The 27,486-nt window shown below is 57.7% G+C and overlaps 1 protein-coding gene across 1 annotated transcript; it reads right to left on the minus strand.

Moving 5' to 3' along the window:
• Positions 1 to 12,495: 12,495 nt before the first annotated feature.
• Positions 12,496 to 23,845, minus strand: C21H15orf39 (chromosome 21 C15orf39 homolog). Its single transcript, XM_070358598.1, is given in 4 exon segments — positions 12,496 to 13,898; positions 15,793 to 16,515; positions 16,518 to 18,647; positions 23,677 to 23,845. Coding segments are annotated over 3 exon segments (3,171 nt in total). The 5' UTR covers positions 18,598 to 18,647; positions 23,677 to 23,845; the 3' UTR covers positions 12,496 to 13,530.
• Positions 23,846 to 27,486: the final 3,641 nt, after the last annotated feature.

Consider the following 27,486-nt stretch of genomic DNA (forward strand, 5'->3'; position numbering starts at 1 on the left):
GCCCACCCAAGGGAGCTGAGGGTCTTCCAGCTGGAAAGCTTGGCCTGACCCCAGCCTTCCCATTCCAGGTGTGGAAGCGGAAGACCTGCTTTGGCGTGTCCAGCCAGACACGGTAAGGCACAGGGGTCAGTCCCTCTGGGGTGTTTACTCTGGGTGGGGTCTGCCTCCCAGCTGCCAAGGCTTTGTGCAGACATTTCCCAGTGGGTGTTGACAGAGCCTGGGCGGTACAATCACTGTGCCCCAAAAGTTTACCCACTAATGGGGGCTGATCCCAGGGTGGTCAAGCAGAATCCTCTAAATGGGCTCCGCTTACCCTCAGAAATGCTGCAGTGGGTGGGTGGACAGAGACAGAACTCGGGGCCGCACATGGCCAGAAGAGTTGGGACAGGGAAAGAGATCTGGGAGTGGGGGGGTTGCCTCCACCACTGGGGCACCAGGCAGTGACTTCTCCTTAGCCTGGGAGAAGTGGGGACCCCAGGGCCAGGTGGATGCGGAGGAGGGTGGGGAGCGCCATGCTGGGGTACCTTGTGATTCCTGGATCCCGGTTTTTGTCCTTTCCTCCACCCCCAGGTGCCCCTTCCTGCTGTTGCTCCTCCAGTGAAACCAAATTCCAGACCTCTCCTCCTGCCCCAACCTGCTCCCAGCCTTCCAGAGTCAGCGCTCAGCCCTGAGAAGCAGAGCCAGAGCAGAAAGGCCCTAGCCTGAGGTCCCCACAGCACGGGGGGCTTCCTCCCTTCCAGCTCCACCAAGGACTAGACTCCGAGGGAGCAACAGAGGTGGGCTGAGGGGAACAGCACCTCACTGCCCCCACCAGGGAGACCAGCACGCATTAGCCACGGCAGCCACCTCCACCCAAGGTCTGGGAAAACCCTCCAGGTCACCGTCATACTCAGGTCAGGCCCTGAGGAGCGGAACATGGCAAGATGGAGGCTGCAGAAGATGCGGGAAGGGGAACAGAGCTGGCTTCCTCGTACCTGGCCTGACACGGTAGTGGGGCTAGAGGTATTACTGGCCTCAAGACAAACTCTGGTTGTTTAGGGTATGGGAAATTAAATAACAGGAGCAATCAGAAGTTGGTATGAGATTGCTTTTGTTTTTAGGCAGTCATCTGACAGGAAGACATGGGAGAGGTTCGGAGTGGAGGAGGAGGAGGAGAGGCAGAGGACTGACAGGTTCAGGGTGGGGATGGGGACTCCTGGGGGGCAAAGTGTGGTCCCAGTGTCACCTCCGCCTTAGGGACGGCCACCCTCAGACCAAAGGGCTTTGGGGGCTGGTGGCCAAGGTGAGGCCTGGTTGCTACTCAGCAAACTAGAGCACTGGGTGTGCGCCAGGGAAGGTTGGAGCTGTGGGGCAGGCCCAGTGCAGAGAACAGACTGCCTGGCTGGGGAGACCGAGGAGGGAAGCCAAGCTAAGAGCCCCTCAGAGGCCTGAGGATAGGGCCGTGAAGGCAGCTTTCCTGGAGGACACAGGCAGGTGAAGGCCTTGACTCACAAAGCTCAAGCAGCTCCTGAGCCCCCTGGGATGTGAGAAATTTGGTAGCACAGAGGGATGGCCTTTTTAAGTCTTTACAATATTGCTTCTGTTTTATGTCTGGGTTTTGGCCGGGAGGCAATTGAGATCTTAGCTCTGAGACCAGGGATTGAACCCACACCCTCTTCATTGGAAGGCGGGTTCTTAACCACTGCACCACCAGGGAAGTCCCTGTGGTCTTTGAAACCATTACCTAAAATGGAAGGGGACTCCAGCTTAGTCTTACCTGAAAGGCTCCCTCTACCTAGAGAAGAGCCAGCAGGCCCAGTGAGAGGACCCAGGAGCCTAGAGCCCAGACCATGGGATTACCCAGCCAAAGACAGCAACTGACACCAGGATGCCAGAGAAGGTCAACTGTAGGTTGGCAGCTACAGCTACTCAGGGCCCCACAAGGCCAGGAGATTCCTCTGTACTTCTGGAATAGGCAATCATTCATTCATACCCCTGAAGGGCCCCTGCCCCCCAAGGCCCTACCCCTTGGTACCCAGAAGACCAGCACCCATCTTGGGTCAGCCCCTTCTTTCTACAGCTTTTGACTCAAGGGCCAGAGCAGACCAAGGACTAGGAACAGGCCCTGGTAGATGGTCTCCTGGCAGTCAGGATACCTAAAACATCCCTACTAATGGTTTTCTTTTTTAAAAAGTTGTTATTTGACAGTGCTGGGTCTTAGTTATGGCATTCTAGTTCCCCAACCAGGGATTGAAGCTGGGCCCCCTGCATTGCGAGTGGACCACTGGACCACCAGGGAAGCCCCTGTTCCTGCTACTGTTTTTCTTAGGGAGGGAGGGCTATGCCAGCCTTGTTCTCCGGAGCTGCCACCCTTACCATCAGAGTCATTTTAGGGATAAAGGAGAGACGGAGAAGATAATGGCAACCCACTCCAGTACTCTTGCCTGGAAAATCCCATGGACGGAGGAGCCTGGTAGGCTGCAGTCCATGGAGTCACGAAGAGTCGGATACGACTGAGCGACTTCACTTTCACTTTTCATTTTCATGCGTTGGAGAAGGAAACGGCAACCCACTCCAGTGTTCTTGCCTGGAGAATCCCAGGGACGGGGGAGCCTGGTGGGCTGCCGTCTATGGGGTCACTCAGAGTCGGACACAACTAAAGGAGAGAAGGGGGTGAGATAAGCAGGAACGAGCCTGAGGGCCAAGGTTGGCGGTAAAGCTTAGTCTCCCTGATCTTCAGGTTTTGGTTGCCTGATCCTCCACAAACCAGGCTGCCGAGCATCATGTGAGGCCTTGTATGAAGGTAGAGTTCAGACACACCCAGTGACTTCTGTGGGTTTGAGGGAGAGGGTACAGGGAAGGGAACCCACACGTGGGGACCCAGCTTGGTGTCTCTGGAGGTAAGGTGACAATGCCTGCACCACATAAGGAGAAAGGGTCCACCTGGCAACGTGAGCCGGCCAGATGGACGCCGGGCTGGGCACACATCACCAGGGTCTGCCAGAGGGCGGAAGGGCCGGCAAGCTATCTCTGCAACACAGACGATAGAGTCTGTCCTAAGCCAGTCTTCCCTGTGGGCCTGATGGTGCCTGCAAAATACTTCCCACGATCCATCATCACACAGACTTGTTTCTCAGCAACTCTGGAGCTGTGCCTCCCCATCATCCAGCTAAATAGAGGCTCAGAGGTGAGTGTGCAATGCTACCTTGATCACAACCGCTGCCACCTCCAGAACTCAGTTCATTCTAACAACCTAGCATTCACCAAGTACCTGTGACACAGGGGCTACCATCCCCACATCACAGCTGAGGAAAGGGAGGCAGAGAGAAGTGACAGTCACAGGGCTGGGCTCAGAACCCAGGCTCCTGACTCCAGAGTCTGCATTCTTGACTGCGTGCCTATGGCAGAGGTGGGCTAGCATCTGCACCAGAAAGGTGAAAATTCTGCTGCCCACCCAGGGGCAGGGCCTGCAGCCCCAGGTTTGCGGAGGTGGCAGGGCAGGGAACAAGGCAGCCCACTGGGCCAGGCTTCTCCAGGGCCTGCACGCCAGGGAAAGTGCTGTCAGCTGAAACCCCCACCCCACACCATGCACTGGGAATGTTGAATCGGCACCTGCTGGAGGCCAGGGAAGGGGCTCAGCTCCCACTGCACCTGAAGGAGTGGGAGGCGGGCAGGGATAGGCACTCAGCCTCCAAGGAAAGCATGACCCCCCGGCTACTCCAAGGCCAGACCCGGGCCTATCAAGGTGGCTGTGTCTCTGGTGAGGGGCTGGTAGACAAGAGATGCAATGTCCGTGAGGGTTAAGGACAGATGAGGCAAAAGGCAAGGCAGTTATGTTCAGAGGGAGCCTGGAGGGGCCAGAAGTAGACAAAGGTCAGCTGGGTCCAGGCCTGGCCCCTGGAGGGACAGCAGGCTGGGGGAGGGGTGTCACTCACCAGCCACAGTGAGGGAGCTCAGCTCCACAAGCAGTTGGCCAAGGTCATCAGCACCTGGGGACCATCTACCAGGCCTGGCTCTGTGCTCAGGCTTCTGCTGGCCTGAAGTACGGAGGGTGGCATGCACACATGCTAAGTCATTTCAGTCGTGTCCACTCTTTGCAACCCCATGGACTGTAGCCTGCTAGGCGTCTCTGTCCATGGGATTCTCCAGGCAAGCATACTAGAGTAGGCTGCCATGCCCTCCTCCAGGGGATCTTCCCGACCCAGGGAGTGAACCCAGGTCTCTTGTGTCTCCTGCATTGGCAGGCAGGTTCTTTACCACTAGCTCCACCTGAGAAGCCCAGGGCTGGTGGCAGGGCGGGGGCAGGGGGGCGGCTTGCCCAAAAGAGACTACAGGGGCCACGAGCTTAAACAAGTTTCCTCCTGGGACATCTTGTCCACATAAGTGAGACCTTATCCCCACCCTCAGCCTATAGCCTGGTCGAGGCTTGACAAACAGATGTCATTGCTGCAGGGAAGGGCCTAACCTCGCCTGAGACATCCAGCAAAGCTGTGTCTTGCATCTGCCAAGAAGATTCATCAACAGAAAGACCTTCAGGTCTAAGTCCAGGGCCCAAGAACTATGGGCTAGATGTCCATCCAGGGGCTGGAAGGTGGCAAGGCGATGGCCCCAAGGCTCCAGCAGGAAGCTGTGGTAACCAGAGCCAGTCTTGATGGGGCAGCCCTGGGATAGCTGTGCCCTGGGTCCCTCAGGGTTAGGAGAGGGGAATGCCAGGGGAGGGGTTTAAGGACTTCTAGGGTACCTGGATTAGGAAGCAAGTGTGGGTATCCTGCCCAAGGCCAGGTAAGAACCAGGGGGCTTCCCTGGTGGCTCAGATGGTAAAGAATCTGCCTACAATGCAGGAGACTGGGGTTAGATCCCTGGATCGGGAAGATCCCCTAGAGAAGGAAATGGCTACCCACTCCAGTATTCTTGCCTGGAGTTTTCCATGGACAGAGGAGCCTGGCGAGCTACAGTCCACGGGGTTGCAAAGAGCTGGACATGACTGAGCAACTAACACTTTGATTTTTCACTTTTCTCATCTAAGAACGAGATGCTGCAGCCCAGATGTCATCTCTCCCCGAACAAGAGATGAGCTGGCAGGGAAGCCAACCCATCTCCTCCCTCCCCCTCCTAACCAGATCTGAAGGGAGATGAGAGGCTTTCGCAGGGCCCGTTCTGGCTGACTTCTCTAGCACCTGGTGGGGGTGGGGAAAGTGCAGTTGAGTGAGAAAGAATCCAAGGTTGCACTCTGCCCCTGGACAAGCTGCTTGCTATCTCTGGGGCCAGGAGACTCATAGGAGAACGGCCAGGTTTGGCGGTCCTGAGCCCAGAACCCAGAACTACCCATCGAGAGGATAGCCTATGGAGTCTTGTCCTCCTGATTCTGCCCCCAGCCCCTGGGAACAGCGTCCTCCCAGCTCAGAGGCCGTGGAGATGCAGGGGCTGCACCTGCTTTCGGCTTTCATTCTGAGCAGGGTTAAAAAGGTGACAGGCAGCTTCGCGGGCTCCAGGTGCTCCGAGGTATACACTGAAGGGCACAACACCGTCAGAGTATTAAGACGGTGAATAGGGGCCCCAGGCCATTCTGGATCAATACTCTAGCTTTGTTTTGCCACAGAGACTCTAACCAGGGAAAACCCCTGCTGTCGTAAGAGGATGTCGATATTGCCTTGGAAGGCAAACAAGGGCAACCTCAGCTCCCAGCAGGCCCGAGACCAAAGGAGGCAGGGTTTTGGGCTGTTCTAGAAGGTGAGTCTGGGGCAGACGAGGGCCTTACCCTGAAGGGATCACAGCCATCTGGGTCCTAGTTTCGACTCACCTGCTGCTGCTGCTAAGTCACTTCAGTCGTATCCAACTCTGTGCGACCCCATAGACAGCAGCCCACCAGGCTCCCCCGTCCCTTAAAACCCAGCCCTAACATGAACACCTACAGAAAGCTGTACAGTGAGGAGGCAAGAAGTGAAGGATGACCCGTGGGGAAAAGGTTCGTAGGGCTAGGGGAAGGTTTGAGCTGGGCCACGGGGCAGTCAGGAGGGTAAGTGACAGGCATCCTCGCAGGGTCAGCCAGGGAAGCCAGGAGGGACAAACGTGCGGTAATGGGCATGTTCCAGGAAAGAGTGGGCAGCACTTCCCCCACACACATCACTGGGGCTGAGCGAGGCCAGCCCATGCACCAGGGGCAGTAGGTACCCATGCGCTGGCCCACCTTGGCTGCCACGGTCCTAGGAAGATCTGAGGTGGCAGGCAGAATCTGCCCCCAGCCTCCACCGACACTCACTCTGGCTGCAGAGAGCCAGTGTGGCAAGGACTCTGCTGGTGGGCTAGCCAGTAGGGGAGGCCAGGCCCCTCCCCCGCCTGGAAGGGGCTTTAGAGATGGGCGGGGACCCAAACTTAGGCTTAGCAGCCTACCCAATGCATGGAGCCAAGAAGACGTACTAGAAACAGACTGGATTTTAGGAGGCCAGCAAGGAGGACAGGAAGCACCTGGACAGAGGAGAGGGAGGCCTCGAAGCGTGGACTCCACTAGGCATGGCCGCCAGGGAAGGACTGGGCTCGCTTCTGTCATTAACAGCTGGAGCCATGGGGGATTTATCCATCTCGCTGCCTCAGCTGGCCTTTGAAGAGGAAAGGAGGGATAATTGCCTCTCACATGGAACCCAGGACAAAACAAAGCATCAATCCCACAAGGGTAGGGAGAGAAAGGCCAGGGGCAGCAATGGGTGTTTGGGGCTGGGCAGGAGAAAACTACCTTCTTTGGGGGCCAAGGAGAAAGGAAAATGAGCAGGGAGGAACTCCCAGACATTCGGCCTCAGGCCCTTTTCCAGCCACCCCCTAAGCAGGCTTCTCCTTGCTCAGCCCGTAACTTGGGTGGCACTATTCTTACTGTCAGGATGACTTCCAGGCTGAGCTGGGGCTGGGGTTGTGGGATGAGCAGTGCGTAGATGATGTGCATGGAAGTGGAGAAGGGCATGGGAGCCTTGGTGGCCAGGCCCTGGGTACAGGCAGGCCATGCTGTAACAACCTGCCATCTGTGACCTCCAACTGTAAGGTACCCACATTCCAGGCCAGGACTGGAGCCAGGGACAGAGTGGAATGGGACACAGGCCACCCAACCAATACCAGGGCTTTGGGCCTGTTGGTCGGCTGGAAAGACAGAGGGACTCTGCTCGAGGGAAGAGCAGAGTCCCTCTGTCTTTGGGCCTGGACTGCTCAGACCTGCCTGTGGGACAGGGGCGGTCCCACAAGTCTGACCAGAGGGGACTTGTAGTCCCCCCAAAGCGCCCAGCCCTTCACACCCAAAAAAGAGGGACAGAAACACCAGGCACTCCCTGCTGCTGGCTACAGTCTCCTGCGGTGGTCTCCAGGACTCCTGAATGAGTCGAGTTGGGGGCCCCAACAGCCAAGGCAGAAGGACAGCTGGGTCCTCAGGACTGAGCCCTCTGCCCAGGGACACTCCCACTGCCTGGCTAAACCCTGAGAGCCAGGGCCTGGTGCCGGTAGGCTCTGCTTGTGATGTCCTGGGGGTCATTATACCTCTATGCCCAGGGGCTCCAGTGTCCAGGTTGTGGATGGGCCAGCAGTCAAAAAGCAGGAGGCTGTGGATCTAGACTGGTCTGAGGGCCTGGTGTGGGTTCCCCAGCCACAGAGCCAAGGGGGAAGGGGCACTGGGCTCTCCCTCACTGAAGTCCGTGTCATCAAACTCCAGAAGGGTCCCCGGGAGGAAGACCAGCATGAGAGGAAGTATTGCAGGAGCCTCAGGGTGGGCCCAGCTGAAGCTTAGGACCCACATCAGGGAGGTCAGCCTGGGGGCCACAAGGAAACAGGGAGACCTGCTGGGGCTGCGTGGAAAGCACGCCGGTGCACAGAACGTGGCATCAGCCGAGCAGGGAGAGGTCTCCTTGAGGCAGGCCAGGCACCCTTTGCTGCAGTGCTGCAATGCGGGCACCCAGACACACATCTCTGCGCAGCTGGGGACAAATTCTGGATGACACAGAAAGAGACCGAAAAGCCCAACTGCCACTTCTGAAGAACCGGGAACAAAAGCAGGATACTGCTCATGCCCTCTGCACACAGCACCACCTAAGGGGTGGGCAAACCACCTAAGCCACCCCTCCGACCCAACCCCCGAACACACATCTACCCTCATCCCATATAAGTAACCTGCTCGCCCCCACCACCACCATCCTGAGAGCAAGCAAGCAAGGGAAACTTACTTGTTCTGGCTCCTCCCTGCTGCAGCAGGGGCCCTAATAAAGACTGGCCTGAATTTCCCGTCTGGCCTCTGATCAATTTCTATTGATTAAGGAGGCCAAGAATCCTGGTCGGCACCATCCCCACCAGTCCTGAGGAGTGTTGGAGGAAACCAGGCTGCCAGGGGCTGGGGCCAGGGGTACCCAGGCCAGAAGAGGGGCCTGAGCTACCTTCAGTTGGGGCAGCATCAGGTCCAGAGAGGCTCTAAGCTGGACAACTGGCAAGGGCTGGGGAACCAGAGGCTGGGGGCCTGGAACACCCACCGGGCTAGAAGCAGCAGGCAGAGCCGGTGGGGACCAGGTATAGCGGCTGGGATTCATGCCACCTGTGGGGCTTAGCAATGCCAGGGTGCTGGTAGACGGGGCTGGGGAAGACAGGCCCCCTGGAAGCTGGCGTCTATGTGTCCTCAGAGCCAGCAGGTGGCAAGCTGAGAGGGGAAGGGAAGTCCAGTCAGGGTGGCCCTGGCTCTCCCATATTGAGGAGGCTCCAAGTTTTGCAGAAAGGCGGGCAGGGCCCAGGGCTGTTGGAGGACCCAGGCCTCCCCAAGCAGGGGCTTTCATCACCATTTATGGTGGGTGGGAGCCCAGGCCTCACTGAGGACCCTTCAGAAGGAGGGCCGAGCCCTCAGCAGGCAACAGGCTGGTGGAAGCTTCTAGATTTTCTGCTGTGGGGCCCCAAGCCAAACCCCAGTCCCTCTGACAGTGGGGCTTGGGGAAGGAGGTTTAGTAGGTTTGAGGAGAAGCAGCCACCACTCTTGGAATCCCAGGCTGTGAACCATCAGGAGAGAGGACTGCCCCAACCTCACTACCCCTGCGTGCGAAGGACAGGGGCTTGTTAATGATTTTATCTGGGGGCTGGTGCAAAGAGGAGCAGGGGACCCCCTGCCAGGCCTGGCAGTCATTGGAGGGGCCTCTTGAGGTCCTTCCATGGAGCTCAGAGGTTCAGCACCTGCTTTCCAGGAGCCTAGGTCCCTACTGCCCTGAGAAGGCACAGGGGCCTGGGAATTGGGCCCCTGGAAGACAGAGGTGGGGATGCAGGAAGCAGAGTGGCCAGTGCAGGCTGAGGCCGGGGCAGGGTGAGGGGGGCCAGATGGGGTGGCTACAAGCCTCTGAGTGGGCAGCAGCTAGAATGCCCATGACTGGCGTCCCCAAGGAGTCCCCCACCTACCTGCCAACCTCAGTCCAGCCAAGGGAGAGAAGAGGAGGGCCCTGTAGCCCCTCCCCTGCCTTGGGGGCTGGAGGCTGGCCCTGCACTGGGCTGGGCAACCTCTTGGGGAGTACGAGGGGTGGGGGCTGGGGAAGCTTCCCTGGGCAGAGGTCCGGAGGGCAGAGAAAACAGCAGCCAGCAGCAGGGCCCAGTGCCCACCGGCCAGAGATCCCCACTGCCTTCCCCACACCCACCAGCGCTCACCTCTGCTTCCTCAGCTGGGGCCAGGCCTACAGGGCAGCAGGCAGGGTTGGGGGTGGCCCCAGGGGCTGAGGCAACCACTCCCACCTCTAGAGGGGCCTCTGGGGTCAGCAGAGGCATGTTCCATCAGGTGGGAACACATGCTCCATTTCCCCTGCGGGGACCAAGGGAAAACAGCCCCTTCACTCAACGCCTCAGTGACAACAAGCAGGAGGAAGCCGTGGAGGTTGGGAGTGGGGTGTCTTCATGTCCCTCACCCCCCCACAGCCCCGCCCCGCTCTCCTCCCTCACCCAGGACACCCTGCAGAGCTGCCCCCTCACTCACCTTCTTGCAGGCTTAACTCCTGGCTGCAAAACTAGTGGGTTGGGACCCTCGGCTGTTTGTACTGAGCTGTGGAGCCAGAAGGGCAGCCAGGGGGCAGGGCCGCAAGCAAACCGAAGGCTCACCTGAGCACCTGCCTCCTTTTATTAGTAAAAGGAAAGAGGCCGCACATAGTGGGGCCACCTGGGCGGAGAGAAGCCAGGCCAAGGCAGGTCTGGGCCCAGCCAACAGAGGGCGGAGCAGAGCCAGGTACAGAACGTTCCCCGCTCCCCACTGGCCCCGAATCCTCAGGACTGGACACGGCCCCTGGTCTGCTCAAGGTCTGGACACAGTGCCTGACTTGATGCGACCATCAGCAACTTCCTGGACCGCTTTCCCCACCTGTGACCCAGAGGGAGTAGTAGTCCGTGTTACTAGAAATGATTCCTGACTCTGTGTCCCCTTGGGAGTTCAACTGAAACCTAGATTCCAGGGCTTTGCCTAAGACCCTTCTCCATGGGGCCCAGGAGAGCATTTTCCAGGTGATTGCTTGAAAAGTCCTGCCTGGTTGCAGCCCAGCCCAGGAGACTTAGCTGGCTGCAGGGGAACTGTGGGGTCAGAAGAGCCACTTGGATGAAACCACAGTGGAGTGGGCCCCGTTCCAGTCTCCTCAAGGGGTGCAGGCAGCCACCACACTCGCTTACACACCCTACCCTGGCTTCCTTGCCCTCAGCTCTTAGCCATCAATATTCCTATCAAAGAATGCAACGGGCTTAGTGAACAATTGTGACGGGTGGTAGCACTGTCTCCCGGACAGGAGGCCTGGGGTAGAGCTTTGGACCCGTCCCCACCACTTAGGCTGGGGCTCCTTGGAACACTGTGGTATCTCCTCCCTTAATAGAGCCCTCAGGCCAGGGCTGTCTCTCCCCTCAGGCTGGGCTCCCAGGACAGAGCTGTCCCAAGAGATGCAGCCACCCCCACCACCGCTCCAGCTCTGCTCCGCCCTCGCCCCGCCCCGGGGCCCCAGGTGGACACATGGACTCGGGTGCAGAGTCCTGTCCCTGGGGCCTCAGTTCCTGCCCTGGAATGGCTGGCAGGATGTGCACTCTGGCAGGTAACAAGGGATGCTGTAGGTGTACAAGGTAGGCAGGAAAGAAGGGACAGACGGAGGGGGGCAAGGAAAGAGGGAAAAGAAAATAAGAAAGTAAAGAAGCAAGAATCAGAGCCAAATCCACCAAGGGGCTGGCAACTGTGGACAAAACCCAAGGCTTTCAGTGCAGTCCTGTCTCTCCCTCTAGTAGCCCCGAGTGATTCAGACTCTCTGCTCTTCACCTTCCTAGAAACAACACGAACCACACCCCAGCTCTTCAGGTTGCAGGACTGACTGAGCTGCCAGCAGGATGGACTGAGCCGTAACCAGGCCCCACCCTCTCCACCTTGCTCCCACACTCCCGCCACACTTCTAATCCTTCCCAGATACTTTGCCCCTGAGCCTCCGCACGTGGTCTTCCTCAGGCCACACCTGGCACTCCCTTCACCTGCATCTTCCTACGTGGCTTCCACGCAGGAAGCATCTCGTCTGGAACCCAAGGACACCTTCTCACTGAGCCCCTCCTGAGCTTCCACTGCACTCTCCCCCTGGGTTCTGCCCTATAGTCACGTGTGTCAGAGTTGCCTGTTTCCTGGTTAGCTCAGTTGACTAGAGCGTGGTGCAATTAATGCCAAGGTCGTGGGTTCAATTCCTGTACAGTCCACAGAGGCGACTCACATTTTGGGTTTCCCTGATGGCCCATACAGTGAAGAATCCACCTGCAACACAGAAGACCTGGGTTTGATTCCTGCGTCAGGAAGATCCCCTGAAGAAGGGAATGGTGACCCACTCCAGTATTCTTGCCTGGAGAATTTCATGGACAGAGAAGCTTGGCAAGCTACACCATCCGTGGGGTCAAAAAGAGTTGTACACGACTGAACACACACTTCCCTTCCCCCATCAAAGGCCAGGGCACTCCTCAGGCCTGTGTGGTTAGACTACAGGAGCCAACGGGTCTACACAATAATGTAGCTGAGCTCAGTGAAAACCCACAGGTACTAGGGTTGATGCTGGTAGGTGTGACCAGCTCTCATGGACTGGTCCTGCCCAGATGGATGGTTAGGAAGCACCTCGGCAGCCCTGAGAACAAACCTGTAGGAATACAGGCCAGCAGAGGCAAGGTGTCTGAAGGGAACCTAAGCCCAGCTAAGATGTGAGAGGGGCTGTCCCAGGGGTGGGGTGGGGGGATGGGGACAGCTCTGTCCTACCTAGAACTTGGCAGGCATGTCCTTGGTCCTGGGAGAGGGGTATGCGATGGTGTCTGGTGACCAGCATTTCTCACTGGGCAGTGGGCTACAGACTAGTAACCCCCAGGACCCACATGGCCAGAGCTAGCGGGCAGAGGGTGCTGGAGAGCCTCGGCACGTGTGGGCTGGGAGCAGAGAGCTGCAGACTGTGAATGAAGGGCGAGGGACCTGGTGATGACACATGGAACCAACCTGTGACACATACCCCTACCCTCATTAAGACAAAGTCAAGCCTCAGGTCCAAAACAACCCAAATGTTTTTAATGTTTAATGGCCTGTCTCCAGGGCCCACAGCCTTATTACAAACCTTAACTAGGCCAGGGGCCCAACTTGCCAGTCTCTGGCTCAGTTCAGCACTCTGCAAGGAGCTAACCACAGCAGGCCTGGCTGCTGGGACCCTGGTGTGGGGAGGGCCAAAGTCCTTACTTAGTTGACATCTTCGGAGACTTCCAGGGCTGAGCTGTCACTCAGCCTGTCCCTTTGAGTCCCTGAGTCCCTGTAGCTGCTTGGCTTCCTGCAAACACATAACTTCTGGGGGAAATGCACCAGGTCACGGCAGCAGCACAGGGAAGTCACTGGGTCAGTTCATCACAGGCCAGGGCCCCCCAGGGGCAAAAGCAGCAGGGCAAGGATGCCAGCCCCGGGCTGTATCCCTATGCCCCTGTGGAAGGGGAAGAGCTCCCTCAGGGAGCTCCAGACTGGGGGGTTAGGGTCAAACCCCCAATGCTGGGGCTGCAGCTCTAAGCTTCCCTCAGAAATGACTCTAGAAAGTGTGTGAGCCACATACACTGGACAAGGGACCACTCTAAGATGACACCAAGACTTTCTGGAGGAAGGCCCCAGCTGAGATCCCGTCTCCTGTCCTGGGGCAGGAAGCAGAGAGCAAACCGTGACGGGTGTGTGTCGGGCATCACTCCACAACAACCCTCTGAGGTAGGCTGTGTTGTGCTATTTTACAAATGGAGAACCATGGGCACAAGAGAGGCAGGGGCCCGCCCAGTTACACAGCCAGGAACAGGAGCCAGGACTCAAGCCCAAGTCTGTTGTGCTCCAAGGCCCACACGTTTTCTCTAATAGGAAATATCCTTTCTGATAAACACCCTCAAGTTAAAAGTTCAGGGGCTCTCAGCCCAGCCTGGGGTGAGGGGCGGGGAGCAGGGTAAAAGCTGGAAAAACCGCAAGGCTGTGTCCGCTCCTGGTCCTCAGTAGCTGGAATGGCAGAAGCGGGGCTTAGAGCGATCCACAGATCTCCAAACAGCAGTGGTGATCCAAGGCTACAGCTGGTGGCTCTGGCTGCCCAACAGCTGCGGGCGTGGTGCGGTCCGGTCCGGTCCTGAGGCCTTGTGGCCCCAAGTAGGCAGTGCCAGGCCATTGAGCCAGGCAGATTCGAGCAGGCTGCGGAAGCGTGCCTTCACCGTGGGGCCGGGCAAGCTGGCGCCAGCAGCAGGGGTGGGGGAGGCACCTCGGGACCCCCCCGCAGCGGTAGCCTCTGCTTTCTCTGGGCCAGGGGTCGGCGGCTTCCTCCCTGGCTTTTTGGCTTTGGGGGCAGCCGACTTCCAAGTCAGGTCTAGGCTCCCCGGCTCCTCTCTGGCCATGGTGGATTCTGAAGAGGGCACTGATCCAGGCTCAGTGTTAAAGTCACCTGGAAAATGAACAGACTGTCAGACCGCAGACCCAGAACACCCTCAGGTCCCATCTTTGGGCCCCCAAAACCAGCTAAACCAGTGGTTCTGCTGTCCCGGGTGAGGGCAGCCCTGGTAAGGTCACAGACATCACGACCCTTCCCAGCACATGCCCACGGACAAGACTGTCAAGCCCGTCAAGCCAAAAAGGCGGGCCTCTCCCCAGGTGATGCCAGCACTATATCTAATGAGGGCCCCCCGCCAGGGCCTGTCTGGGAACAAGGACGAGAGGAAAGGGGCGCAACAGGCCAGATACCACTGGTCTGATCTAAAGGCTCAATGAATAGCTGTGGGAACTGGGGAACAGAGGGGGCCCTGACACATCACCCCCAGAGCCAGAACAAGGGCCAGAGCCCAGGCAAGGCTGGGCTGAGAGCACTGCCCGGGGGGAGGGGTGGGAGGGGGCTCCTGCTTGGAAGGCAGGCTGTCAGGGGAGCCCTGTCTAAGGACACCTCTGAGGAGCAGCTCCACAAAGATACGGAAGGGTGGAGATGGGGCCCCAAAATGCAGCCTGAGGCAGGAAGCTGGACCCCACTTTCATAGACTCGGTCTGGACCCCACTGCCCAGCAGGCAGCACAGGAAAAATGACCCGCCCCTCTGTGGGCCCCAGAGAGCCCAAATGTAGAGATAAGACTGGCTGGGGGGCTTGTGAGTGAGGCATCAACACCCATCCACCTTCATTCCTTCTCATCCAAGAATAGAATACTTGTATTTGCATGTTCTTTGCACCCCATTAGGGCAAATGACTCAATCTCTTAAGTGCTCAGGGGTCAGCAATGCTCGTCACTCAGACCCCAAGCTCCACATCTATACCTTGTTGCCTCAGGTCTCCTCTCTATGGAGCCTGGACCAGATGGAAGTCCAGGGGAAGGCTGCCAGGATGGGAAGGGGACAGGAAAGAGTTTCTGCAGAGACAGAGCCAGAGGCCTGGAGGACGGAAGGTCAGGTGGGCGGCGGACTACAGAGGGGGCCTCAGCCTTCGATGCCAAATGTCCCGAAGCAGGACAGGCAGCGACAGACACCACTTGGTGCCATCACCAAAGCCCTGGCTAAGTACGATGGCCACGGTCCACCCGGGCGGCACTCAGCCCCTCCTGAGAGCAAGGTCCAGCTGCCTGACCTGATGCAGAAGACGCCCTCAGACACAAGGTCACAGGCGAGCACACCACGCACAGACTTCATGTGGCAGGGAAAAGCAAACCACAGAACAGCATTCCGACTCACAGGCAACTCCAGTGTCTGCCTGGGAGGACGGGGGAACTACTGAGTGCTGGGTGAGCACAGTGCTGCTCGCTGAGCCAGGACAGACTGGGGTGGGAAGCAAGTCAGGCAGATGCTCAGGAGTGGGGATGGGTGAAGCTAAGGGTCGGGAGAGACCCCAGGTGCAGAAGCCCAGCAAGCAATCGGGGACTTGGGGTTTGAGCTCAGAAATGTGGAGCTGGGGCAGGACACACACAAGGGGAAATGACCTCAGACAGAACTCAGGGCCTGGTCAGAGCCCCAGGAACACCAGAGGAGAGACTTGCACCAAAGATGGAAAAGGCACAACGGAGGAAGAAGCGGGGCAGGGATCCGGGAGGGAAGGCCAAGTTTCCCTGGGGACACAGCAGCTGGCAAGCTGACATGCTCAGGGGCTCACAGAGGAGGCTGTGAAGGTGCTTGTTGACACTGGGGGTGAAGAGGGATGGGGGCCCCCCCAGGAAGCCAGCCCCTGCCTTTCCCCCGTACCAGGCATGAGTCCTTCCCAGAGGCCCAGGAATCCCTCAGCCCCCAGCGGTGACCACTCACACAGCCCACACACCTGTCACTCGCTCACACAGCTCCGGCGGCTACGGGGGTGGCCCCATGCTCACCCAGCTGGCGGCGGACGCAGTCCCGCCACTGCAGGCCCAGCAGGTCTGGGTAGATGTCGGGCAGCTGGCGCAGCGCCAGCAGCTTCAGCATGCGCGAGGTGCAGCCGTGCAGGGCCCGCTCCCGCAGGGCCCGCTCCTCCGACAGTGTGGTGGGCCGCAGCTCCACGCGGTGCTCCTGCAGCACGTGGTCCACGGAGGCGGGCGGCAGCCGCGGGAACAGCCGCTCCTTCACCAGGTGGATGGGTACGAAGATGGCTCCGGCCCGCACCACGTGGGGGAAGGGGCACTGCTGCGTGCACACGAAGCTCTGCAGCTGCGACAGCAGCTTGCCCAGCAGCCCCTGCACGCCCTGGCAGTCCTGCCACGCCGCCCGGCCCCAGGGCCCAGACGTCGCGAGCCATTCGCGCAGCTTTTCAGGTGGGGAGTGGGCCACGGAGCCTGAGATGGCATCACACAAGGATGCGTGCAGTCCTGCGAAGTGCTGCTCTGAGGAGTCGGCCGTGGTGGGGGTAGAAGCTGGGGAGGGGCCAGCAACTGGAGCGGGAGCTGGAGCCGGAGCCGGTGCGGGCGACGGAGCTGGGGCAGGCATGGAGGCAGGGGAGGCCATGGCTACAGCTGGAGGGCTGGGCAGTGTCAGGCCAAAGCAGGCCATGGGCAAGGGCTGGGTGAGCATCTGTAGTCCAGGGGGCACGGGAGTGGGGGTGGGTACAGGCTGGGCCGGGCAGGGGCCAACGTGGGCACAGAGGGGACCACAGTTGCAGGCAAGGGTGCTGGCCGGATGATCTTGAACTTTCGAAACATGAAGGCCACCGAGCTGTGGAAGTTGGTCCTTGGGGTGGCCTCTGTGGTCACTGGTAGCCCAGGTGGTTCTGGCACCTCTGTGACTGCCTTTTGCAGGCCCTGCGGATCGGAGACCGTGTCCCCCGTACCTGGCATGTTGGAGACATTGCTTCCTGTGGCCGGCATATCCACGGCTGCGGTGGGCTTGGCACGTCCCATGGGATGAGGGACCTTGGTGGGGGAGGCCTCGGCGGTGGTCTTCTTCACACTCAAGTCCAGAGCCACCTCCTCCTTAAGTGAGGGGTGCTCACTGGAAGGGGCTTCCTGGGCAGGCAGGGACCTTCCACAGTCTCTGTCGTGGCTCTCGTTGGGGGCTGGGGCCAGTTCAGGCTCAGCTGAGGCCTCAGGTGCTGGCACATCCAGGTAGTCACGGTAGGGGGCCAGGCTGAAGACATTGTCGATGACCGGCATGGGTGGAGAGCTGGGGGGCAGTGAGCCCTCATTCTGTGGCAGAGACTGGCGCTCCTGGGCACAGGGTGGGAGCGGCGGTGGGGTGCGCGGAACTGGACTATCTCCGATGACAATGGGTGCCCCGGGGTGCTCATCAAGCCGGGGCCGGGGCTGGGGCTGGGCCTGTGGCTGGGGCTGGGGCTGGGCCTGGGCCTGCGGCTGTGGCTGGGGATGCTCCTTTCTGCAGCTGGGCAGCCACATCTTCTCCTCGGCTTCCTGCACGGGCTTCTCTGCAGGCCTCAGGGGCTCTGAGCACGGCTGGCTGGCAGGCAGAGGCTGGCATGCCCGCTGGAATGCCCCGGGCTTTGGCAAGGCCTGCACACTGTTCTGGGAAGGTGGCATCCCTCCAAGTCCTGGGGATGCTCCATAGAGAGAGAGGTCCTCCCGGGCATAGGGGAAGCCCAGCGTTTGGGGGGCAAAGTCCAGTGGGCAGCGTGGGGTGAGAGGCGGCTCCAGCTTGAGGCCTGGCGAGGGTGCCGGGAGGGGGGCGGAGGGGTAGGCATAAGGGTCCAGCCCCACCGGGGGCATATAGGGTGTCTGAATGGCCTGCTGCCTCAGGTAGGGGCTGTTTAGCCCACCAGCTGGGTACCCGGCCCCCTTGGGGGCTCCCAGTGGCTGCAGTGGGAGCACTGAGCTGTAGCTGCCTGGCTTCTCTGGGTGGCGACAGGCTGGTGGGCAAGGCACGGGCTGTGTGGGGTGGGGCAGCGGATAGTGTGGGGGTGCTGCGTCCTGGCAGGCTGGTCCTAGGGGTTGGGCCAGCTGGGTCCAAGGACTCGGGGGGCCCTCAGACAATGCCTGCTTGGGGTCCCCAGAGTAAGGACTCGCATACTTCGAGGCCAGGAAGCCTGTGCCATGGAGGGCCCGGTACTTCTCCAAGAAGGCCTGGCAGGGGGAGAAGCTCACCGAGGAGTCTTTGTCAGATGCCCCAGCTGGCACCCCACGCAAGAAGGTGCCATCCAGGAACTGGCCCTTGCCAGAGGCTGGGGGCAGAGAACAAGACGGGCCCACTGGTGGTAACAAGGACCCGGTCACCAGCGTCCAGTCAACATCCAGAGGCTTCTTCGGTGCCCCCGCTCCCAGGCAAGTCGCGAGCCCATAGCACAGGGGGCTACGGTAGACAGGTTTGGGTGCTGCCAGTGGGGGACCTGGGTAGGAGTGAGACTGGGGACCAAAGGGCAGGAGCTCGACAGGGCCAGAGTCCTGCACCTTCTCAGAGCTTTCTGTGGACGGGCGGTAGAGCAGGCAGCTGGTCAGAAGATTGTTTGCTCGGAGTGGGGGTCCTGCCATGCTGGTAGGGTACAAGGGTGGGTATGGGGTCCAAGGTGCCAATCGCTCAGACCCTGTCTTAGGAGGAGCCCCCATGGGGCAGGAGAAGTAGGCACCCTTGTAGCTGCAGGAGTCCTGGTTTCCAGCAGAGGGGGGCAGGCTGTGGCCGGGCCCGGAGTCTGCCTCCAGGCGGGGCAGCTTCCCATACATCACAGGCCCCAGGGTCCCCAGTGGCCGCTTCTCCGCCATCACTGTGAAGGCTTCAAGCCCTCCAGGGCCCCAGCTACTCAAACGCTGACCTGGGAGAGAGAAGAGGCAGGGGCTGTCAAAACACAGGCCACAGGCAAGCAGCAGAGAACTGCTGTTCTCACTGACTCACTGCCATGCCTAAGAACTTGGCACTTGGTAGATGCTCACTGAGTACAATTACATATGGACACGAAGTACACCCATTCATGTATGGGTTCACATATGCTAAGTACACCCATTCATGTATGGATGAATGAATGCATGCAGGAGCCAACTTTATTTCTAAAGCTGTAAAACCCCTGGCTTAAAGAATTCTTACACAGTAGCTCTACTATACCCCTACCTCACTCCGGGAGTCCCTTCAGTTCAGCTTTACTCCACTGACTCCCAAGACCCCTTCTGAAGTTTCAGACTCTGGGGTCACTTTGCTTGGTTACTCCTCCTGCTCCTGCTTCCATCCGTGTATAGATGAGGAGTCCTGTTTATCCCAGTCACTGATGGAAGAGATGGCATGAGAAGCAGGCTTCCTACTTCCCACTACAAGCTCTTAAGTCTTAGATGCCACAGTGATTTCCAGATTCCTACAGCAGCCAAGGTGTGGAATCAGGCACTGTCTACAAATCCAGACTTCCTGCGACACTCTAGATCTCATTTTCTGACCTCTCAGTCTTCTTAAAAAATGGCAGACAGACCTGGAACCAAGTCCCTAGGCCCAGAAGGACACATACTGGCTTGGTTTTATTATTACTTTTTATTATTATCTTTTCTTAAAATTTATTTATTTTATATATATATACTTTTTTTTTCTGCTAATGCAGAAGACGTGGGTTCAATCCCTGGGTTAGGAAAATCCGCCGGAGAAGGAAATGGCAACCCACTCCAGTATTCTTTTTTTTTATTTTTAAACTTTACAAATTGTATTAGTTTTGCCAAATATCAAAATGAATCCGCCACAGGTATACATGTGTTCCCCATCCTGAACCTTCCTCCCTCCTCCCTCCCCATACCATCCCTCTGGGTCATCCCAGTGCACTAGCCCCAAGCATCCAGTATCGTGCATCGAACCTGGACTGGCAACTCGTTTCATACATGATATTATACATGTTTCAATGCCATTCTCCAAAATCTTCCCACCCTCTCCCTCTGCAACAGAGTCCATAAGACTGTTCTATACATCAGTGTCTCTTTTGCTGTCTCGTACACAGGGTTATTGTTAGCATCTTTCTGAATTCCATATATATGCATTAGTATACTGTATTGGTGTTTTTCTTTCTGGCTTGCTTCACTCTGTATAATAGGCTCCAGTTTCATCCACCTCATTAGAACTGATTCAAATGTATTCTTTTTAATGGCTGAGTAATACTCCATTGTGTATATGTACCACAGCTTTCTTATCCAGCCATCTGATGATGGACATCTAGGTTGCTTCCATGTCCTGGCTATTATAAACAGTGCTGCGATGAACACTGGGGTACATGTGTCTCTTTCAATTCTGGTTTCCTCGGTGTGTATGCCCAGCAGTGGGATTGCTGGTTCATAAGGCAGTTCTATTTCCAGTTTAAGGAATCTCCACACTGTTCTCCATAGTGGCTATACTAGTTTGCATTCCCACCAGCAGTGTAAGAGGGTTCCCTTTTCTCCACACCCTCTCCAGCATTTATTGCTTGTAGACTTTTGGATCGCAGCCATTCTGACTGGCGTGAAATGGTACCTCATAGTGGTTTTGATTTGCATTTCTCTGATAATGAGTGATGTTGAGCATCTTTTCATGTGTTTGTTAGCCATCTGTATGTCTTCTTTGGAGAAATGTCTGTTTAGTTCTTTGGCCCATTTTTTGATTGGGTCGTTTATTTTTCTGGAATGGAGCTGCAGGAGTTGCTTGTATATTTTTGAGATTAGTTGTTTGTCAGTTGCTTCATTTGCTATTATTTTCTCCCAGGTGAAGGCTGTCTTTTCACCTTGCTTATAGTTTCCTTTGTTGTGCAGAAGCTTTTAATTTTAATTAGGTCCCATTTGTTTATTTTTGCTTTTATTTCCAATATTCTGGGAGGTGGGTCATAGAGGATCCTGCTGTGATTTATGTCACAGAGTGTTTTGCCTATGTTCTCCTCTAAGAGTTTAATAGTTTCTGGTCTTACGTTTAGATCTTTAATCCATTTTGAGTTTATTTCTGTGTATGGTATTAGAAAGTGTTCTAGTTTCATTCTTTTACAAGTGGTTAACCAGTTTTCCCAGCACCATACAATGGAGAAAAGACAGTCTCTTTTCTCCATTGTATATTCTTGCCTCCTTTGTCAAAGATAAGGTGTCCAAGGTGCGTGGATTTATCTCTGGGCTTTCTGTTTTGTTCCATTGATCTATGTTTCTGTCTCTGTGACTGGCTTGGTTTCAGAGAGTAGCAGTCCCCAGGAGAGGTGGCCCAGGGGAACCTTTGGTGTAACCCCCACCCTCACCCGAGAACAAACCCCAGCAGGAGAGCAAAGACTGTCCAGCAGATGGCGCTGTGGCACCAACAGGAAGCTCCCACAAAAGTGCAGGAGGAGAGCCTGTGTCCATCCCAGCCCCCAAGCTGCAGTTGTCCCAAGGCACATGGGGGCAGCACAGGACCATGGAGCAGGTGGAGAGGCGAGAAGCTGTGAATATCCAGGGAGGAGCTTCTATGGGTCACAAAGTGCTAGTTGGCAATGACCCCCCTTGTACTGAAGGAAAAACCGAATGCCAGAGAAAGACTCTAAGGTCCCCAAGCAAGGCCAGGCAAGGCCCAGAGAGGTCAACACGGATTTCTTCAAGGTAGCAGGTACCCCGTGGCCCAGGCGAGGTCATCTGAGGCCAGTCTGCTAGAACCACACTGACCTGCTTCTACCTCCCCCAGTGCCCTGTTCCCCGAAACCCTCAGGTGGCTTAAGAAGGATGAATAAGCTCAATCTTGCTATGATTAGGCCGTGGGCCAGGTGTCACAGGTTTCTGTCACCAAGCCAAGACCAACCTCCACCCCCCCTCCAACCCCTGCAGTTCTCTCCCTTCAGCTGGTGACCAATGACACCCACAGGCTCAGAGTTAGACTGGCACATTTTGAAAATATGCCAAGAAAAGCCAAGGGTATTATGGGAGCCAGTGACCACCCTTATTCCAGCCTAAGTGCACCAAGGAAGCCGGGCAACACTCAGACAGTTGTCTCACCTCCTGGCCAGACTAACCTCAGACCAGCCTGAAGCAGCAGATGCTCCCCAGAAGACAGGAAGGGGCAGCGGGGCCACAATACCGATGGCAGTGCCCTACAACAGGGCGCTGCATCCCAAGGGGAAAGCCTCCCACCCCGGTGCACGGCGGCTTTGCAAGAGGTGGTTGTATGGTTGGGGGGGGGGTGGTGTTGAGACCCCTGCCCTTGGGGAGCTCTGGGTTAATTAAGTGTAGGCTCTAGTCTCACTTCCCCCACCACTCCTTGGGACCTTCTCCATACCCAGCCCCGGCCCCCAAGAGCCATTCTCCCCTGGGCTCTGCCCATTGTGTACCCTTCGCCCTGGGGACTTCCTGTGACACCCCTGGGACTCATCCAATAAAGGTGAGGCCACTTGGGACCCCCCAAGTCATTGGTGGAGAGATGAGGGCTCCAGGGAACCAGCAGAGGGCTATGAAGGGTATGGGGGTAACACGACCTCCTGCTATTAGGAGAGCCCAGCACACAACCCCTCAAGGCAAGGCTCCTCTCCACGCCAAGTGGTAGCCCAAATGTAGGTGCCTCCTTCCCTCACACAACCCAAAAGGCAAGCAATTGTTTGAAGAAGGGCAGGGCTCCAGGGAGCAGGGCCACATCACCCTTGGGGCCACCCAGCGGCTTCCTGACAAGTTGGAGCTGGGCTGGTAGGCCCATTCTCAAGCAGCGCCCAGGAGAGAAGCCCACTGCAGCCGTGCCATCCCTGCCCTAAACAGCAGGGGGCGCAAACAGCTCTCTGGCCCAGTTCCAACGCCTAAGGGGTCTCCTGATAGACATTGGGCAAGACCAGGAAGAAGAGAGCGATCCTGCCCAGCTGTGGCCAGCGCCTCTTAGAGGCTGAATCGGCTCCGCTTCCCGTGTTATCACACCTCCCCCGGCTGAGGTTTTGGGCCCTGCGTACGCTACAACCGCATCTAGGGGCAGCCCAGGCTCTAGCGGTGGGGGAAGGGTGGCGGGATCCGCTCCACGCCCCTGGCCTCTACCTGCCTCGCCCTGAACTCCAGTGCCTGGGGCCCTCAACCGACCGACCTGGCCTTGGGGCTGCCGCCGCACCCGACCCCGGCGGCTTCCGGCCGGCCCCATGCTCTATTCGGTGGCGCTGGGGCGCACGTGCACCCCAGCAGGCCGATACACAGGCCGCCGCCCATGCAAACCCGTGCCTGCAAGTACGTGTCTGGCCCGTATCTGCACACACTCCCCTCCAGAACTGCGTTCTCCCCTCGCTCGGGGTCCCGCACACGTGTGCACGCGGGCAGGCCGGCGCACCGGGCCCCACGGACCGACATCTAAAAACTGGCGGGAGGGCCGGGGCAGGGGGCGGCCCGGCAGCAGAGTTCGGGCAGCCACCGCCTCCGGGCGATCCCGCCAGCCTGGGCTGCGGCCAGAGGGTGAGTCAAGCCTTAGCGAGGAAACCGCAGGGCCGTCCCGTCCCAGCAGGGCGCGTCCAGGGCCCCAAGGCGTCTCAGTGCCAGCCGCCCCCAGGCCAGGCCCCCGCCGCCCCCTCATCTCCGCCCGGGCAGTCCACGTGAGCCGGGCCCCGCGGGAGGCCCGAGGGCTCGGCCTTAGCTCCTCTTCGCCAGCCCCGCGCCGGATCGGTTACCCGAGCTCCAGAGCGCTACCAGGCCCCCGGGGCCTCGAAATCCAGGGAAAGTCGGGGCAGCGGCGCGACCCTTGCCCGCAGCCCGCCCGCCGGGGTCCCCCTCCGCGGCAAGTAGGAGCCACGCCACATCGGCCCAGGCCCAGCGTGCTCCATCCCGGGACCGGCCGGTAGGGGCGCCCTGGGGCAGCGCCACCCGCCCCTTCCCCACGCGCCGCCCGCAAACTCGGCCCAAGTTTCCGCGCCCGCCGAGTGGGCGAGCTCCTACCTGCAGGGCACCCGGCTTCCCGCTGCTGCTGCCCGGCACCGCGGCCGCATCCTCCAGCGCCGCTGAGGACGCGCGTCCTGGTCCGGCCGGGCCCTGCGCGGGAAGTCGCGGTGAGCACCGAGCCCGGAGCCACCCTCCTCGCTGCCGTTCGCGCCGCCGCCGGGCGCCGTCTGCGGTCCCGGGCGGGGCGGGCTGGGGGCGGAGCGGGGGCGGGGCGGCCCGCGCAGCAGGGGCAGAGCCGGGCCGCGCCTCTGGGAGCTTGTGCTCCCCTGAGCCCCGGGGTGCAGAGGGCCTGCCTCTGCCAGCCCTCCGGGAACCGGGCCGCCGGCGCTGTGCACACTCTGTAACCCCCCGCTCTCCGCGAAGCCATCGCCCGGCGCGCCCATCACACGCCTCCGTTAGACCCTTCATTCATTGCCACTTTTTAGTTCTGTGAACTTGGGCCTGCCACTTGACCTCGCTGAGCCTTAGTTTCCTCATTTCGGTAAAACTGGGATTACATTATATTATAATGGTGTTGTCGTAAGGCTTAGAAGTGTTGGTATTAAATATGTGACTCTCTTGGCTAGTACAGTTGCGTTGCTGCTGCTGCTGCTAGGTCGCCCCAGTCGTGTCCGACTCTGTGCGACCCCATAGACGGCAGCCCACCAGGCTCCTCCGTCCCTGGGATTCTCCAGGCAAGAACACTGGAGTGGGTTGTCATTTCCTTCTCCAAAGAATGAAAGTGAAGTTGCTCAGTCATGTCCAACTCTTCGAGACCCCATGAACTGCACCCCACCAGGCTCCTCCATCCATGGGATTTTCCAGGCAAAAGTACTGGAGTGGGTTGCCATCACCCTCTCCGTTAGGAGCCTGGAGAAGGGCTCCTTAGTCTGTCCCCTCATTCTCGGTGCAGCCGGTGAGGGCAAATTCCTACAAACCTATCTCAGTTCGGGTTATGCCCCATACCTTCTGAGGAAGGGGTGATTTCCCCATCCCTAAAGAGAACCAGGGCTTCCCTGGTGGCTCAGATGATAAAGAATTCGCCTGTAATGTGAAGACCTGGGTTTGATCCCTGGGTCAGGAAGATTCCCTAGAGAAGGAACTGGCAACCCACTCCAGTATTCTGGCTTGGAGAATCCTATGCACAAAGGAGCCTGGCGGGCTGTAGCCTATAGAGTTGTAAAGAGTCGTACACAACTGAGCAACTAACACATGCAAAGTGAACCAGGTATAAGGATGCTGGGAGGTTCGCTAAGTGGCTTCAGTGAATCCGCTTGTCCTTTAGGACAAATCTCCCTCAGTAAAACAGGCCTGTGCACGTTTGGCCTGGGAGGTCAGATGGGGTGGAGCATTCCCAGCCAGGATTGGGCCATTACCTAGGGAGGAGCTGGAGGGGTGGAAGGGCTACCTCTCTGGGCCATCTCATGATAGATGACAAGCCCCTTGGTGCAGTGCTGCTGCCTTCTCTGAAAAACCTGGTCCCTTGCATTTCCTGGGCTGTCCTAGGACTGGGGACAGGTGTGTGCCATGGAGGAGGGAGGGACCAGGTGGACATGCCAAAGGTCAAAGCACGATCACGGGGCAAAACCACCCAGGTCACCTGCTTAGATCCCAAAGTTCAGGCCTGCCTGAGTCAGAGGGCAGAGCAGGCCTAGGACTGCAGGTTCCAAGAGTAAGGATGACGCTTGAGCCACTGGAGCTGGGCAGCAGAGACTGGGCACAACATGGAGGAAGAGGAAGTAAAGGCCACCCGGGGGCTGCAGAAAGGGTGCCACTCAACTGAGAGCTGGAGGATCCTTAGGAATTGAGTTTGGAGAGAGCTGGGAAGCAGGGACTCAGAGAAGGTTGGGGCTTTCCCAAAGTCACACAGCAGGTTGGGATCAGGAAAGTGCATTTGTGTGCTGACAACCAGGGGTCATGGCCCAGTCTCAGCTCACAGGCTGTACTTCCCCACTCTTGCTCCTCACCAACTCTGCCCTCCCCTCTAAGACACCCACTTCCCTGTCTTTGCCCTGTAATTAGGAGTTGGGTGGAGGGCAGTGTTCTCAGCATTCGGGGTCTAGTCTCAGGACTGTCAAGTTGTATGCTCAGCTGGCCAGGTGTTCTCTCCAATCTCTCTGAGCATGAGTGGGGCCCACTCAGGCCAGGATAAGGCTGGTGAGACCCAACGGGGTCACAAGATTCTGCAGTCCCAGCCCCAGTGAGGCTTGTCTTAGTTCAGAGACACATCACAAAGTGTCTTCACTTAATCAGCATCTTGTCCATTCCTTTTCAGCATCACTTAGATGTTACCTTTGTAACTTTCTGAACCTCAGTTTCCTTATCTGCAAAATGGGAACCATGAAACCTGCCTCACAGACTGAAGTGAATGTTGAACAAAATCAGTGTGGGAAATTGCTGTAAACCCTAAAATGTTTGTAGAGTGTCAGCTGACTATGAGCTCCTGAAGGCATGACCTTGCCCCCTTCTTCTCTACCCTAAGGGTCATGTGCAGAGCCTGTAGAGAGAGATGCCTATCAAGCCTTTGTTGGATGAAAAAAGGTAACCAGTACAAGGTGGCTGCCTTGGGATCCCCCCTCCCTTCCACTGCCCAGTGTGATTCTTAGCCTGTGGTCATGGAGAGGAGAAATGGTATTGCCGTTGGAAGGAACAGTGTGAGCCAAAGCAGAGAAGAGAATACTGCCCTTACATGGGTTTCCTGGCTGGAGGCACAGTAGAATATAAAAGCCTGGAAGGAAGGACATTCCTCCCCACCCTACCCCCAACACACACACACCCTAGAACTGCATAGACTCCGAAGGCAGATTCTCCTTCTCTACCCGACCCTAGACACTGACTACTCCTCCTGGCTCTCTGGGAAGGCAAGGTCAGCTTCCTGAACCTCAGCTTGTTACCTACACATGGTTATTAATAACAATGTCCCTCACTATAATGAGGCCACACCTGCTATTTACAAATCTCCTTTCTTTCTCACAGGAGCTCCTTCTATATGCAGAGAGACAGAGCAATATTGTGCCTTTCCCCAAGGCACACAGCAACATGCTCCCCAGTCCTTTCAGACCTAGCTATAGGCATTGCCTCCTTCAGGGAGACCCCCAGATTGCTTTAAGGTGCTCGGTCCTCTATACTTCCTCATGCTTCCCCTCCTTCCACCCAGCAGAGGAACAGCTAGCTCCGTGCTGGTGGTGTTACTGAGTCCAAGCCCGCTCTGTTCCCTGAAAGACAGGCCAATGAATTGGGGACGAGATGCTGAGGCAAGGAACATGACTTTATTTGGAAAGCTGGCTGATGGAAAAGATGGTGGACTAATGTCTCAAAATAACCATCTTATTGGGGTCTGGATGCCAGGTTCTTTTATAGATCAGAGATGGGGGAGGTGAGGAAACAAAGGCTGTTAATCTTGCAAATATCTCGTAGAATGGCAAGCTTCAGAAAAAGAATGTGTTAATTTCTTCCTTCCTGCCATCCACAGGTGTACGGGGTCCTGAACAGAGACACTTGGGTTTATCGGTCAGGGGTTGTCCGAGGCAGGCCATTATGTACGATTATAGTAACAAAGCAATGAAAGGCAAGACAATGAAACAGTTCCAACATGGAGTCAGAATCAGCTTTTCCCTGCAACAGTGGGTGAGCAAGGCTAGAAGGCAAGCAGTTCACACTCCTTGAATGTGGCCCTGTGCCGTACATCACATGATAGATGTGATCTCATTTAAATCTCACAACAAGCATATGAGGCAGGAGTGTGAAAAACAACCAAACTGAGGTGTGACCTGCTGGGCTGTGTCACCTTAGGCAAGCCCCTTAACCTCTCAGTTTGCTCATCAGTCA

Source organism: Bos mutus, chromosome 21, assembly GCF_027580195.1.
Source record: "Bos mutus isolate GX-2022 chromosome 21, NWIPB_WYAK_1.1, whole genome shotgun sequence".
Lineage (NCBI taxonomy): Eukaryota > Metazoa > Chordata > Mammalia > Artiodactyla > Bovidae > Bos > Bos mutus.